This window comes from Dendrobates tinctorius, unplaced genomic scaffold (assembly GCF_039654945.1).
Source record: "Dendrobates tinctorius isolate UK_male_01 unplaced genomic scaffold, ASM3965494v1 ptg000051l, whole genome shotgun sequence".
In the NCBI taxonomy this organism is placed as follows: Eukaryota; Metazoa; Chordata; class Amphibia; order Anura; family Dendrobatidae; genus Dendrobates; species Dendrobates tinctorius.
This window is the reverse complement of record NW_027361719.1, coordinates 1,986,219-2,001,234: the sequence shown is the minus strand read 5'-3', so window position 1 is coordinate 2,001,234 and position 15,016 is coordinate 1,986,219. Positions and strand designations below refer to the sequence as shown.

Below are 15,016 nucleotides of genomic sequence, written 5' to 3'. Positions count from 1 at the left end.
TTCACAAGGCTTTTTATTTTTTATTTGTTTTTTTGTTCTGCCACTATGTATAGAAACCTCTAGGATATATACTAGTAACATAAGAGAATGCTCAATCTCTTGAATATGTTTACTAATAGGGATGAGCAAATAGTTTTGGATAAGGGTTTATCCGAATATCTGCATCGGGGACCAATATACCTGGAGCGCTCCCGATGATCAGCTGTTCGGCTCCGCAGCTGCATGTGTCACGGCTGTTAGACAGTCACAGCACATGCATGGAGAGCCTGTGTGTTGGGCTCTCCACACATCTGTTGTGACTGTGAAATAGACGCAACACATGCAGCTGCGGAGCCGAACAGCTGATCATCGGGAGCGCTCCAGGTACCCAGGTTCCTGATGCAGATATTTGGTAAGCACTATAGTTATTCAGATAAGCTTTTATCCGAAGCTATTAGATCAACCTTATTTACTACAAGATAGTGAAGCCTGTACCTTCATATGGGATAACGCAGCAAAATTAACCCCAGAATTGTCATGAAAGCTTGCAGTCAGGCAATCAGCTGATCACTGTGGGTCCAGCATTGCAAAGCCATGGTGATCAGCTGACATTGCCAAAGGATAGCATTGCCCCGGCACACACCAGCCACTAATGCGCGGCCATGTAATGCATTGACAGGCTAAGTCCGCGAAAACTGGAGGTGTCCAAAGAGGCTTTCCAATCTGGCACATACGATAGGGGTCAGGGTCTCACCACAACTCTTTTCTTCCAGATGCTTTAAAAGGAAGCCAGCAGGAAAAATTACTAATATGGCTTGTAAAATGACTATCAAGATGAGTGACTCTCATTTTTGTTTATTCTGTTCCACTATCTTATCACATCCAAAAGTAGAAATAAGTAGAGATCAACATGTAGGATTTGTAAACATGAGAAAAGGCTAAGGCTTAATGCTTTCATTTTTTAATTACAATTAAATATTTTTTTTTAACAATCTCACCACTCCCTACAACTTTTTGTTCTTAAATCAAGGTGTATATATATATATATATATATATATATATATATATATATATATATATATGCAGCTCTGGCAAAAATTAAGAGACCACTTCCAAATGTTCAGTTTGTGTGATTTTTCACTTTATAGGTATATTTTTGTGTAAATTGTATATTGTTCTTTTAGTCTACAAACTTCTGACTACATGTTTCCGAATTTCCAAGCAATAAATTGTTTTTTTTTTCTGAAAAGGAGAAACGGACAAATTTTTTTTAAAAAATACAGTACTTTCAGACCTCAAATAATGCAAAGAAAACAAGTTCATAATCATTTAGAAACAATAATACTAATGTTTTAACTCAGGAAGAGTTCAGAAATCAATATTTTGTGGAATAACCATGATTTTTAAAAACAGCTTTCATGCATCTTTTGCATGCTTTCCACCAGTCTTTCACACTGCTTCTGGTGCAAAAATGTAAGCAGTTCTTCTTTGTTTGATGGCTTGTGACTATCCATCATCCTCTTGATTACATTCTAGGTTTTCAGTGGGGTTCAGGTCTGGAGAATGGGCTACACATGACAGGGTTTTGATGTGGTGGTCTCAATTTTTGCCAGAGCTGTATATATCTATCTTCCCAACTCTTAAGCTTTTTGTTTGGACTTTAATCCTATTTTGTTCAAGAAGACAAAATGTCCTAAAAAACAGTCCGTCTTCATATTTACCCACTAATGATTCCATTTGGTGTACATTTTCATTAATTAGTTTTTACTTTATATACACTCTTTTTTTGGCCAAAAGTGAACGAAGCTCATTTCTTTAACCACATAGAAGGTTTATAACTAAGAATTGTTTGGGTTTTTTTTTGGCTTTTGATAAATGTACACTCTTTTTATCAGGTCATTAGTAAATTGCAAATTATATAATTACAATTACCGGATATACTCGCGTATAAGCCGAGATTTTCAGCCCATTTTTTGGGGCTGAAAGTCCCCCTCTCAGCTTATACGCGCGTCATATCCGTATATGCTCAGCGGGGTCAGGGGAGCGGGGGTGTCAGAGATCATATTTCCCCCTTCTGGCGCGTCTCTGCAGCCCCCCGTCCCATGCCTATCTTCAGCGGTCACGTGGTTCCGCTCATTAAAGTCATGAATATGCACATATTCATGACTTTAATTAGCTGTACCACGTGACCGCTGAAGGAAGAGCTGCTGGAGACGCAGGGGCTGCAGAGACAGCGGCAGGATGGGGTAAGTATATGTGATATTCACCTGTCCCAGGTCCATCACTGCACGCTGCTCTGTCCTCCGCGTCCTCTGTCAGTGACATTCAGGCAGCAGAGGGGGCAATGATGTAGTTAGTGCGCACCCTCTGCTGCCTGAACGTCACTGACAGAGGACCCGAAAGACAGAGCTGGAGCAGCGATGGACCGAGGACAGGTGAATATCGCAGGTGCCGGGGCCCTGAGCCAGCGGTGACACCGGCACCTGTCCCCGCCTGCTCAGGACACCAGCACCTGGCCCCCAGCGACGAGAGGTATGTCATTTCTTTTTTATTTGCAGCAGCAATGGCAGTGTATGGGGCAAAATCTATGAAGCATTTTATGGGGCAGCATATGGGGGTATAATCTATGGAGCATCTTATGGGGGCATAATCTATGGAGCATCTTATGGGGGCATAATCTATGGAGCATTTTATGGGGCAGCATATGGGGCCATAACCTTTATGGAGCAGCATAAGGGGCATATTATTCTATGGAACATCTTATGGGGCCATTATTAACCTTTGTGCAGCATTATATGGGGTGTATTTTGTATGGAGCATCTTAGGCCTGTTTCACACTTCCGTTTTTGACCATCAGTCAAAATCTGCCGTTTTTGCAAAAAAACGGATCCGCCATTTTTTTTGGTGGATCCGTTTTTTTCCCCATTGATTTGCATTACCGACGGATCTTGACGGATGGCCATCCGTTGGATCCGTTTTTTTGCAGATCCGTCAATTTTTTTGCGTCCGCCGAGATGCCTTGACGGACCATGTAACGTTTTTTGTGCTGAAGGATCCGCTTTTTTATAGTGCGCAGGCCCGGAGGAATGATGTCAGGCGGAAATTTAACCCTGAAATCATTTCTGGCGGACAGAAAAAATTCTCTCTCTCTCTCCTTCCCGGGCAGCGGTTCCTTTAACATTCTTCATTCGGCGGATCCGTCAAAAAAACAGATCCGGTGGCATCCGTTCACATCAGTTAGGAATGGATCCGCTTTCCGCCTTTTTGGCGGATTTTAACTGACACAAAAAACCGAAGTGTGAAACAGGCCTTATGGGGCCATCATGAACTGTATGAAGCATTATATGGGGCTCCTGATTCAATATGGATATTCAAAAACATTTATCCTGCTGATGTCTCAATTAATTTTACTTTTATTGGTATCTATTTTTATTTTTGAAATTTACCAGTAGCTGCTGCAGTTTCCGCCCTAGGCTTATACATGAGTCAATAAGTTTTCCCAATTTTTTATGGCAAAATTAAGGGGGCGGCTTATACACGAGTATATATGGGTATATAACTTTTTTGTTACTTTAAGTAAGTACTTGTCAAACTTTGCTGCAATTGAAGCTTTTCAGAAAATTGCACTTCCAGCTGTATTTTAGATATTGAGAGGTAAGTTCATTCCATGACTTCTGAAATTTTTTCAAGATAGATGGCTGGTAGGGCATTTTTCTGATATTACAGTGAAGCTCATCCTACAAAAGCTCAATATGATTATGATCTGACATATATGCTACTGAGTTCATCAAAGACAATACACCAGATCTCATCCTCATCACCAATGCTGACCACGAGGGACAACATGAGGTTGAAAATACTATTAGATAGTATTATAAGTAATGTATAATAAAATATATTACTAGATATTATTCAATATTTTAAAATTAACATTTGGATTTTCAAATGTAATTTGCAGTGATAACAATAGTGGAAAGCCTTCAATGGCCTTGAAAAGACTTGTGTGACACACTGAGATCTCATGAGACTGTACTCAACCCTTTTCAAGCTCTATAACACAAACACAGCCTTAGTAATGTCAAAGTGACTTCAATTTGAAACAGATATTAAACAGTAGTAACCAACAGCAAAAATAATAATACAGCATGCTCACAGATTTTTCATATTTTTAAAAATTAAAAAATAGTCCAAAATATCTCTTAGGGTATGTGCACACGTTGCAGATTCTGCTGTAGATTTTCCTGCGCGGATTTTGCTAAATCCGCAGGTAAAATGAAGTGCGTTTTACCTGCGGATTTAGTGCAGATTTTCTGCAGTTTTTGTGCAGATTTCACCTGTATTTTTACACCTACGGATTCCTATAATGGAAGAGGTCTAAAAACACAGCGGAATCCGCACAAAGAATTGTCATGCTACGGATTCAAAACCACAGCAAATCTGCGTGTAAAAATACGCAGCATGTGCGCAGCGTTTTTTATTTTACATTGAATTATAATGGTACTGTACACCGCAGGAGAATCTGCTGAGGATCCGCAGGGCCAAATCCGCTGCGGATCCGCAGCAGAATCCGCAACATGTGCACATTCCCTTAGAGTAATTTGTGATCAATTAAGTCATGCTTTGCAGAACACTGACTTAAACTGCTAGTGTCGCTGCTGGAGGTAACATCATCATCCTACTGTAACTTAGATGTGTGATGTGCCACATATTCCCTAACAGCCTCCTCTACCATCTCCTCTTACGACACTTGCTGGAAGCAAAAGAGGCCCATTGTGAGATGTGTTTTGTAGCATTACTGCCTGGACAACTGGTCCAAATGGTGCATGCTCCAGTACCGGTTTACTTTAGTTCCGTTCTCCTGGCATCGCAGTAGCGGTGCTGATCGCTAGTGGGGCTAGAGGGACTCTAAACCTGTCTTTGCGGCAGAGTCCTGTGTCTCTAAACTAGCGCTCTCCTTGCCGAGCTCTGTGAGTTAAGAGGCTCTGGCATTCATTTCAGCGGCTCTGTGAAGTAACAGAGTTCGCCCCTGTACACACCGGGTCAGTGGTTAACCCGCCGGTGTTCACAGTTAGTACTCCGACATTACCGAGCAGCAGTTTACCATCTCTGCACGGTGGACCCCGGGTTGCGATCGCACTTCCTTATAATTTGTATTTAGTGCGATCCGCAACCCTAACACCCCAGAAAATGATGTAGGGGTTCCCCCTATTTTTAATAACCAGCTAAGGCATAGTAGACAGCTGGGGGCTGATATTAATGGGCTGGGAAGGTCCATGGACATCGTTCCCTTCCTAGCCTAATGAGACCAGCGCTCAGCCACCTTCGAAATCGAGCATCCATTAGAAGCGCCAATTCTGGCGCGCAGCTTCTTCTCTTCCCAATTGTACTGGTGCAGAGGCATCAGTAATCATATGGTCTATAAGCGCAGTGTGATTCAGCATCTCTGATGAGCATCGTAGTCACTACCTAGCGCCTGTAAATAGAGGTCACTTTACTGCTATTTTATGTTGAGACTTACAGATAAGTGAAATTCGATTGATTTGTACATACACACAGTGCTGACGTGCATTGTAGAGGGGATGCTTTAATAGTTTATACTGCATATGTGCTAGTCAATTTGTAAGGGGTACTCAATTATGTAGTAGTGAAATGTTCTCCCTTTACATATATGATGTATAGATTTGATAAGTTGAACTAGTTGCTTGCATGATAAAGATTTTGAGTGGAGCTGAAATTTTGCACGGAAATTTGTGTGGGATTTTACACTAATAAAATGCTGTTATTAACAATGTGGACCATCTTTTGCGAATCTTCTCCATCCCTAGTGGGTAGCATGCATACATATGTGAATTTAAACTGGAATTCTCTTTAAATGGTCATTCTACACGTAATAGGATTGCATGTAATTTCATCATGAGCCACACTGCCCCGATTCTAGTTTTTATGGATTTTTAGGGGTTAACTTTGTATTTACTGTCTGTGTGATATTTAAAATTATTGTTATAAACTATATCATTTGTATGACTATCGCTGTAATTCTTTTTCATGTGGTGGTAATGGTCTGAAATACTCTTATAATGGGTACCCCCATATGAATTTGAAGATGTTTATGAAGAATGGGTCTATATGTCCTCTTTTCCATATTATCTTAAGTTCAGAGCGTAAGGCAACATGCTCATATCATGATGCTTTCACCGCCATGCTTCACTGTCTTCAGAGTGTACTGTGGCTTGAATGCAGATGTTGGGGGTCGTCTGACGAACTGTCTGTGGTCCTTGGACCCAAAAAGAAAAATTTTACTTTCATCAGTCTACAAAACATTTCTCCATTGATTGGGGCTCACAATCTACAATCTCTATCAGTATGACTTTGGAATGTGGGAGGAAATCAGAGACCTAGAGGAAACCCACGCAAACACAGGGAGAACACACAAACTCATTGCAGATGTTGTCCTTGGTGGGATTTGAACCCAGGACCCCAGCGCTGCAAGGCTGCAGTGCTAACCACTGAGCCACCGTGCTCCCCATAGCTTCCATGTCCTTGCACTCTCTGATGCTGAAGCGCTCACAGTTCAGGTCCCAACTGTCAATCACACAGGAAATGGGGGTGGTGGGAGGTGACACGTGTACCCTCTGGACATCTTTACCACGTCAATTCATGACTTTCATAGGTACTTCGAAGATGTCCTCTTCTTATGGAATGGCCCTCCGGAATTGTATTCCAAGTTCATTTCCACTCTAAGCTCTTAACTCTTGTAACAAACATACTGTAGTTCTATCGACAATGACGATAATGTATATAAAGCGCTGTGGAATTAATGGCGCTATATAAATGAGTAAAATAAATAAAAGCTGACCAGTTTCAGAACAGCACTTGATAGATCTGTATCAAAGCGCTTGCAAGTGGACGTTCCTTGGCTAGGTAACCAGCCAAGTGACAAGCTGCAAAGTATCAAATTAAAAATCACTTTGCTCGGCGAACAGAGGATTTCTAATGAGCAGTAAATTGCTTGTTTTTACAGACATTTTGCAATTTACACTTCTTATATAAAATATACCATTACGGTATAGAACTACTTGTAAATGAAGGAGTCAGATGCACTTGTCCTTAACACAACCACATTTTAGCAATCATGATGATTTTTAAACAGAGAATATAAAATAAATACAAAAAATAAGTTCTCCAACGTAACATAAAAATGTAGGAACACGAAGGTTATTGTAGGAGTTTATTTATGTTATTGCATGAGAAGAACATCTAATGGACCCAGCCTTATTATTGCACTAGAACATCTAATGAACATACATGGAGGTCAAACAATAAATAAAAAACATCATTTTATGAATGTGTTGGTTTTTAATACCACTGAAATTAAACTAGTTAAATCTAGGTCTATGTGCAGTAATAAAGAGTTTGCGCTTCGTGGTGTTGCCAAAGCAACAATTAAATATAAATGTGCCCTATTTTCTCGTAAAGGACACAGAGAAAAGCAAAAAAATAAGACTATTATATATGAGTAAAGGCTGGCGAGCATTGTGTAACTAACGGAAATAAGAAAACTATAGACCCCCAAAAACACAGAAATGTTATCCTAATCAAGGAAAATAATGATCTCTATAGTTTTCTAATTATACACTAAAAGGGCTTCCAGAATTAGAATCAATGGCCTGAGAACCGGCAGCACAGACAATGCAAAACTCCTGTCCATGGGATAGGTTTACTACTGAATTAAGTAAATTGGGCCAAGCTGAAATACCACACATCTCATGAACAAAAAAAAGCAGACCATTAATTCTATCACTGCAAACCTCTTAAAGGGGATGTCCACAAGTAAAATAATACCGACTTGTCATTAGGATTGGTCATCAATATCAGGCATCCCACAGATCAGCTGTCTGCAGAGTCCAGTGTGGCTGGATGTGGACAGCTCACAGAGCTAGAGCACTACAGAATCAGTACACATCTAGTGGCAGCTCAGCTCTAAAGAGAACAGGGGCTGAACTGCAGTACCCAAGAGCGGCCACTACACAGTGTATCGAGCTGTGGTGCCCCAACTCTGTAAAAAGTGTTTGGTTCCGGCCGCCCTGGGACAACTGATCGATGGAGATGCCAAGTGTTCAGCCTCCACCGATGTGATATCGATGACCTATCCTAAGCATAGGTTACCAATATATAAATCCTGGACATTCTCTTTCAATGTAAATATAGTAAAATCAGAGAGGTCACCAATGGCCATAATCAAGATAAGAATGCAAACGGATTCTAGTTCATGAAATTAAACCGTTAAAACATGAAGTCTACAGTATTCCAAGTATTGACAACACACGACTGACCTTTAATAACTAACACCAACATGTGAGACAAGTGACGTCGAAATTAAAATGAGGTAAAACCAAACAGACATCGAGGTATAATATGTAATGCTCTGTGGAATGTTACAGGGAGTCTGCCTGCACAAAGTGACTCTGCAAACAAAGGGCAGCCGGCAGAAAGGGGTCACATAATAAATATCATACTGAACGTCCAAAACTGTTGCTGCCTTTTTCAGAAAAAAATTGTATACAAATACGCTAATGATGTGCTCAATGTACCACCACCATGTTCTCCACGTTTCTCTGCCTTGTTCTCAGCCAGAACTGTCAAATCAACGGTTCTGACAAACTCCATCTAATCCTTGGTGACCTTACTTCATGAAGGCCTTAAATGCTATAAATGCTTCATGAAGACTGAATAAATGCTATACCGACTGGTGAGCTTTTTTTCCCTTTATACATTTTAAATATAAAAACAACAGAATTGACATTTGCAGCAGTCAGTATAATGGTTAATAGCAGGACAAGTCATCTATATATCAGATAGGTGAGGGTCCAGCGCTTTGCCAATCAGCTGTTATCTGCTCCAGTGATTCCCAGATATAAGCGAAGTATCGAGCAGAACAGCACAGCTCCATACATTGTTTAGTGGTCTGTCCCAAATTAAGCACTTTATCTCCTATGTACTTAATAATACCAAAGCTGCAGTACCCAAATACAACCACAATACAATGTACGGGGCTGCGGTGTTCCACCCCGTATACTGCTTATATCCAGCAACTGCTGGAGCAGATAACAGCTGATCGGTGGGGGTGACAAGTATCAGACCCCCATCAATGGATAGCAATTACCCATCCTACAGATAGGTCCTCCATATACAAGTCCTGTATAATCCCTTTAATTCTTTATTTACAAGAGATGCGTTTAAGCTCTCTCGGAGATCACAAGGCAGTGTTCATATTAAGCTTTTTGAGATGTTCAAAAAACGTGTTTTTCAAAAAGAAGTTGCTGGGGCAGTTTTTTTTTTTCTTAAAGCAGTTTTGGAAGTTTTTTTTTTTCTGAAATACTGACTGCACTGTTTGATTAGACAGTGCCTAGTTTGGAGAGATTTCCTTTCCGTCAGCATTTGCTTCAAAGAAGTGACATGTACTAGGTCAGTGTTTGTAGTGAGCGACCATAGGCATTTTCTTTCAAAACTATTTGCAAAGTTTATTTTTATGATGAAATGGAGCAATAAGGAGAGTGGCGACACGGAGAAGGTGGCGACACGGAGAAGGTGGCGACACGGAGAAGGTGGCGACACGGAGAAGGTGGCGACACGGAGAAGGTGGCGACACGGAGAAGGTGGCGACACGGAGAAGGTGGCGACACGGAGAAGGTGGCGACACAGAGAAGGTGGCGACACAGAGAAGGTGGCGACACAGAGAAGGTGGCGACACAGAGAAGGTGGCGACAGTCTGCAAATTCTGCGGTGATAAAGTGTTTAATCTAAAAGAACTGTGCCCCTTTAAACACTATACTGGCTGCCACTATTTGACAAAAACACAATCTTACAATTCTTTACACTTTGTACAGTAGAAATTCTATGTTTTGCATATGTATTTCCCAGAAAATGGCCAGGAATCTGTATTCTAGAGAATACTGTTGTTTTTTTTTTCTTTTAAATTGGAGGATAATTCAATTCCCATAGTATAAATTTGCTCATCTCTAGTATATTTAGATTAGAAACACATTTTAAAAATACATTTTCTTTAGCTGGAGAAGCCCTCTAAGAATAAGCAAACATTCAGCACAAAGGTCAATACCATGTATAAAGGGAAGGTTACATTTTATACTGCAGCAGAACATGATTAAAATATCTACTTAAAATTTCGCAATGGCTCCGATACTTGTACCGGGCAATAAGTAGCTGTAGCTTTCGACAGTACAAGTATTTTAGCCGTTTCTCCAGTTTTGTTATTTTACTTGGGACACATTGTGCTGCTCGTTGTGCTATACACTGCGGCATGACATGGACAACTTAAAATAAATTTAAAACTTTGAAAACTCTGCCTTTAATCACTAGAAAACAGTTTATAACAGACTAAAATATAGTACAGAAAAAGAAGCACCAGTGCAATAAAAACAATGCCACTCAGAAAATAGTAATTGATCCTCTTCACCAGTATCCAGTGATCATGCAAACTCTGCATTCTCAAAAAAAGAAAAAAAAAAAAAAAAAAAGCGCCAGTGCAGATTCCAGTACTTTACATTGTAAACATGTGTGCCAAGCTGGTGCCATTGTAGCTTCATCGATTCTGTGGACGACGCCCGGGAGAAGATCGCATATTGCTAAGGATGCTTCAACTAGTTTATAAAGCATGGTGGTCAAACAGTATTGTAGAATTTGCACCACAATCGATATATTGGTAAGTCTCCAGGGAGCTCTGCGAGGTGTGCCCAACGTAGGAAAACTTCACTGATGTTCTGTAAGAGGGAGAGAATAAATCAGTAATGCAATGTCTTACCTGTTAAAGGGAACCTGTCAAATCCATGCTGCCTGAACCACGTGCAGCATTAAACAGACACCACCTGTGTGATGGCAGCCAGGTATGTTTTGAAGCGCTGCAGTGTTTCAGAGAAAGCAAACTTGGAGAGGCCAAACTGTGTGTGTCCGCTGACTAGTCCAATGTCATCTGTGAACGGCTTCTCCCTGCCCGCTCTAAGGGATTGACAGGTCTCACTATGTACACACATAAGGAGAGATCTGTCAGTCAAAGGGATTTGGGCAGGGAGAAGCCATCTACTACGGACTAGTCAGCCGAGACACATAGTCCCCGGGCAGCTTTTCAATGTTTTAGTGTATGCTGTAATCACACGTGTTCGGGCATTATTAATCTGAAACTGCATATCATAATAGACTTGCAAGACCACGGTACTGCTTATGTGCTACATTTATAAAACAAGACATAAAAATATTCCTTATAAATGGAGAAAAAAAAAAAAAAAGCGTTTGCTAGATTTTGTGCACACACAAACAGACGGGCCTTACAGACCGGACAGTTTTTTTTTTTTTTTACATTTTTGCCTTGCAGCAGCCACAATCGTTTTTTCCACTGAAGTGGCCATTTGAGGCTTTGTTTAATACAATACAAAACTGTATTATTTTAATGCTGTTTCAGGGTACATATAAAATTACTGTTTTATGTATATACACATATACAGCTCTGGCAAAAATTAAGAGACCACTGCACAGTTTTATAAAAATCAGCTTCTCCATGTCTGACAGCCATTCCATTCCAGTGTCAGTTGAATTCAAACCAGAGTACACCTCATTCTACTTAATGTGCTTCTGATTAGGTGATCACCTGAACCAAATCTTATTTAATGAAGGAAAGTATAAGAACCCTGCTGTGGTGTTCACAATCCTCTTGCAATAGGACAAGCTGGATGGCAAAACAAGTGCTAGTAATAACCCAAAAGTAATAGGAATGAAAAAATAACTTTTAACCATGCCAAAGGAGTTGAAAAGAAAAGTCTTGAGTGAGGAAAAGAAGGGCTCAATTCTGGTTTTATTATCATAGGAATACAGGGAGCATCATGTTGCCGCCATCCTTAAAATTTGTAAGACGACAATCCATTACAGCAAGGTCAAGCAGCAGACATTAGGGACAACAAAGCTGCAGACCAGCAGAGGGCGAAAACGACTCTCTACTGACCGGGATGACCGTCATTTTATTCCAATGTCACTCAGCAACCGCAGGATGACATCAAGTGACCTACAAAAGGAATGGCAAATGGCAGCTGGCGTGGAGTGCATGGCAAGAACAGTTTGTAACAGGCTCCCAGAGGCATGGCTCAAGTCATGTAAAGCTAGAAAAAAGCCTTTCATCAATGAGAAGCAAAGGAGAGCCAGGATGAAGTTTGCCAAAAACCATAAGGATTGGACCATAGAGGACTGGAGTAAGGTAATCTTCTCTGAGGAGTCTAATTTTCAGCTTTGCCCAACACCTTGTCGTCTAATGGTTAGACAGAGACATGGAAAGGCGTACAAGCCACAGTGTCTTGCACTCACTGTGAAATTTGGTGGAGGATCGGTGATGATCTGAGGAAGCTTCAGCAAGGCTGGAGTTGGGCAGGTTAATCTTTGCGAAGGACGTATGAATCAGTCCGCATACAAGGTTATCCTGGAAAAACAGTTGATTTCTTCTGCTCAGGCAATGTTCCCCAACTCTGAGGACAGGTTTTTCCAGCAGGACAATGCACCATGCCACACAGCTAGGTCAATCAATGTGTGGATAAAGGACCACCACATAAAATCCCTGTCATGGCCTGCCCAATCTCCAGACCTGAACCCCATTGAAAACCTCTGGAGTGTAATCAAGAGGAAGATGGATAGCCACAAGCCATCAAACAAAGAAGAACTGCTTACATTTTTGTACCAGGAGTGGCATAAGGTCACCTAAAAGCAGTGTGAAAGACTGGTGGAAAGCATGCCAAGACGCATGAAAGCTGTGATTAAAAGTCAGGATTATTCCACAAAATATTGATTTCTGAACGCTAAAACATTAGTATTGTTGTTTCTGAATGATTATGAACTTGTTTTCTTAGCATTATTTGAGGTCGGCAAGCACTGCATTTTTTTTTTATTTTGACCATTTCTCATTTTCTGAAAATAAATACAAAATTTAGTGCTTGGAAATTTGAAGACGTGTTGTCAGTAGCTTATAGAATAAAAGAGCTATTTACATTTTACTCAAAAATATACCTATAAAGAGAAAAATCAGACAAACTGAACATTTTGCAGTGGTCTCTTAATTTTTGCCAGAGCTGTATATTGCAAAAAAAAAAAAATATGGAAAAAAGGCAACTTTTTGGTTTACTTCACTTTTTAGATTTTTTTTTTATTTACTGTTCACATTTAACAAAAAATAAACGGAACATTTCATTTAGTAGATTCTTACGGTCACAGATACTCAACAAGTGTGTGATTTTTTTGTGATTTCTGCTGTACATAGCAATGCTGAAGTGCTGCCATGCATAGCACAGGCGATCAGACGATCGCAGCTTCAAAATCAAAATCAACCCCCCTGCACCATTAAAAAAAAGAAACACAATAACCCCCACCACACATACATATTTGGCTTCACTGCGTTCGTAAAAGTCAGATCAAAATATAAAACAAATTAGTCAGATAGGTAAATGACGTAAGGAGAAAAGAAAATCAAAACACCAGAATTAAAATTTTTGGGGGGCTAACAAAAGGTGGTCAAAACATAATGTCTGCCCCAAAATGGTATCCATAAAAACGTCAGCTCAGGGTGCAAAAAACAACCCATCACCCAGCCTGAGAGTCCAAAAAATGTTTTGGAAAATGGCGACACAAGCAAAATTTTTCCCCAGATTACATGTCTGGTATCTGCAAAGGAAATCATATTGTCAGGTCAATTTTACCATATAGTAACATGGCAAATAAACACAAAAAACAAATTGTGGAATTGCACTTTTTTTTTTTTTTTATTTAAAAACACACTTGGAATTATTTTCCACTTTATCACTCTGGTGTGACATCAGTGTATTAAGCTTATTTATGAGGCTGTGTTTATTACCACGGTTCTGTGACAACACTGAGATCGCTGCTTGCAATTATTCTTTCCTATGACATCACATATCAGTGATCTACGATATTATCGCGTTTATTTAATCACTTTGTGTAGGACATCACCGTCACATTGTTACTTTAATTTAAATCATTAATAAAGACAAAGCTGGAAGAAAGTATTCATTCGAGGAGAGATGATTCTTTACATTGTGACAGTGCTTTATATTTTACGCCCATATTATAATTTTACTGAGTTTATTATCATTATATTGCGCCGCAATATTTATTCTGGTGCAGTGACATCACTGCGTGCAATTTCAAGGGTGGGGGTATGTGAGGTGCGGAGGTTGAAGATGCACCTATGATCGATGCCTGAAGCGGCCCAATGATTCCTCATAACACAAAATTGCTCAAATTAACTAGAAAGTCAAAAAAGGAGGAAGACAATTAGCCACTAAAATAGCGCCAAATATATAAGGCCTGCTTCACAGTTTTTTTGGTCAGTCAAAATCCACTAAAATGGCAGATAACGGATCCGTTCCTGTACTGACCACAACGTTTGGCACCGGACCGTTATTTTAACGGATCTGTGAAAGGAATAATTTTAAAGGAACCGCTGCGAGAGAGAGGAGAGAGAGAATTTTTCAGCCGCCAGAACAGAGTTTAGGGTTAAATTTGCGGATGAGTGAAGTCTTTCGGGCATGCGCAGTGAGAAATGCAGATCCGGCCACCCGAAAAAACGTTGCATGGTCTGTTCGGGCATGTTGGCGGACGTCAAAATTTTGGCGGATCCGCAAAAAAACGGATCCAACGGATGGCCATCCGTCAAGATCCGCCGGTAATGCAACTCGATGGGAAAAAAAAACCGGATCCGCCAAGAAAAATGTCGGATCCGTTTTTTTTGCAAAACGGCGGATTTTGACTGATGGACACAAACGGATGTGTGAAACAGGGCTAAGACTAATTATACATCATACGTAGTTGTAGAGTGATAATTTACGAGAAACCTTCAATGTCAAGAAATATAAAAACATTACATAAATTATAAGGTACACATGAAGCAAAAAATAGCTCTACATACCGGACAAAGACGACAATGTTGTGCACTTTAACTGTGGTCAGGGTGCAGAAGTTACTGAAACAA

General features: G+C 40.3%; 1 protein-coding gene across 3 annotated transcripts in view; it reads right to left on the bottom strand.

Annotated features, from left to right (window-relative positions):
* Positions 1–7,193: 7,193 nt before the first annotated feature.
* TMEM106C (transmembrane protein 106C) overlaps positions 7,194–15,016 on the bottom strand; it is a 49,311-nt gene continuing 41,488 nt past the window's right edge. For all 3 annotated transcript variants that reach the window (XM_073576678.1, XM_073576679.1, XM_073576680.1), the window contains exons 7-8: positions 14,954–15,007; positions 7,194–10,757 (exon numbers count right to left, since the gene is read on the bottom strand). In XM_073576678.1, coding sequence (XP_073432779.1) covers positions 10,643–10,757; positions 14,954–15,007 — 169 coding nt within the window. In that variant the 3' untranslated portion in view covers positions 7,194–10,642. The remainder of the gene's footprint in view (positions 10,758–14,953; positions 15,008–15,016) is intronic.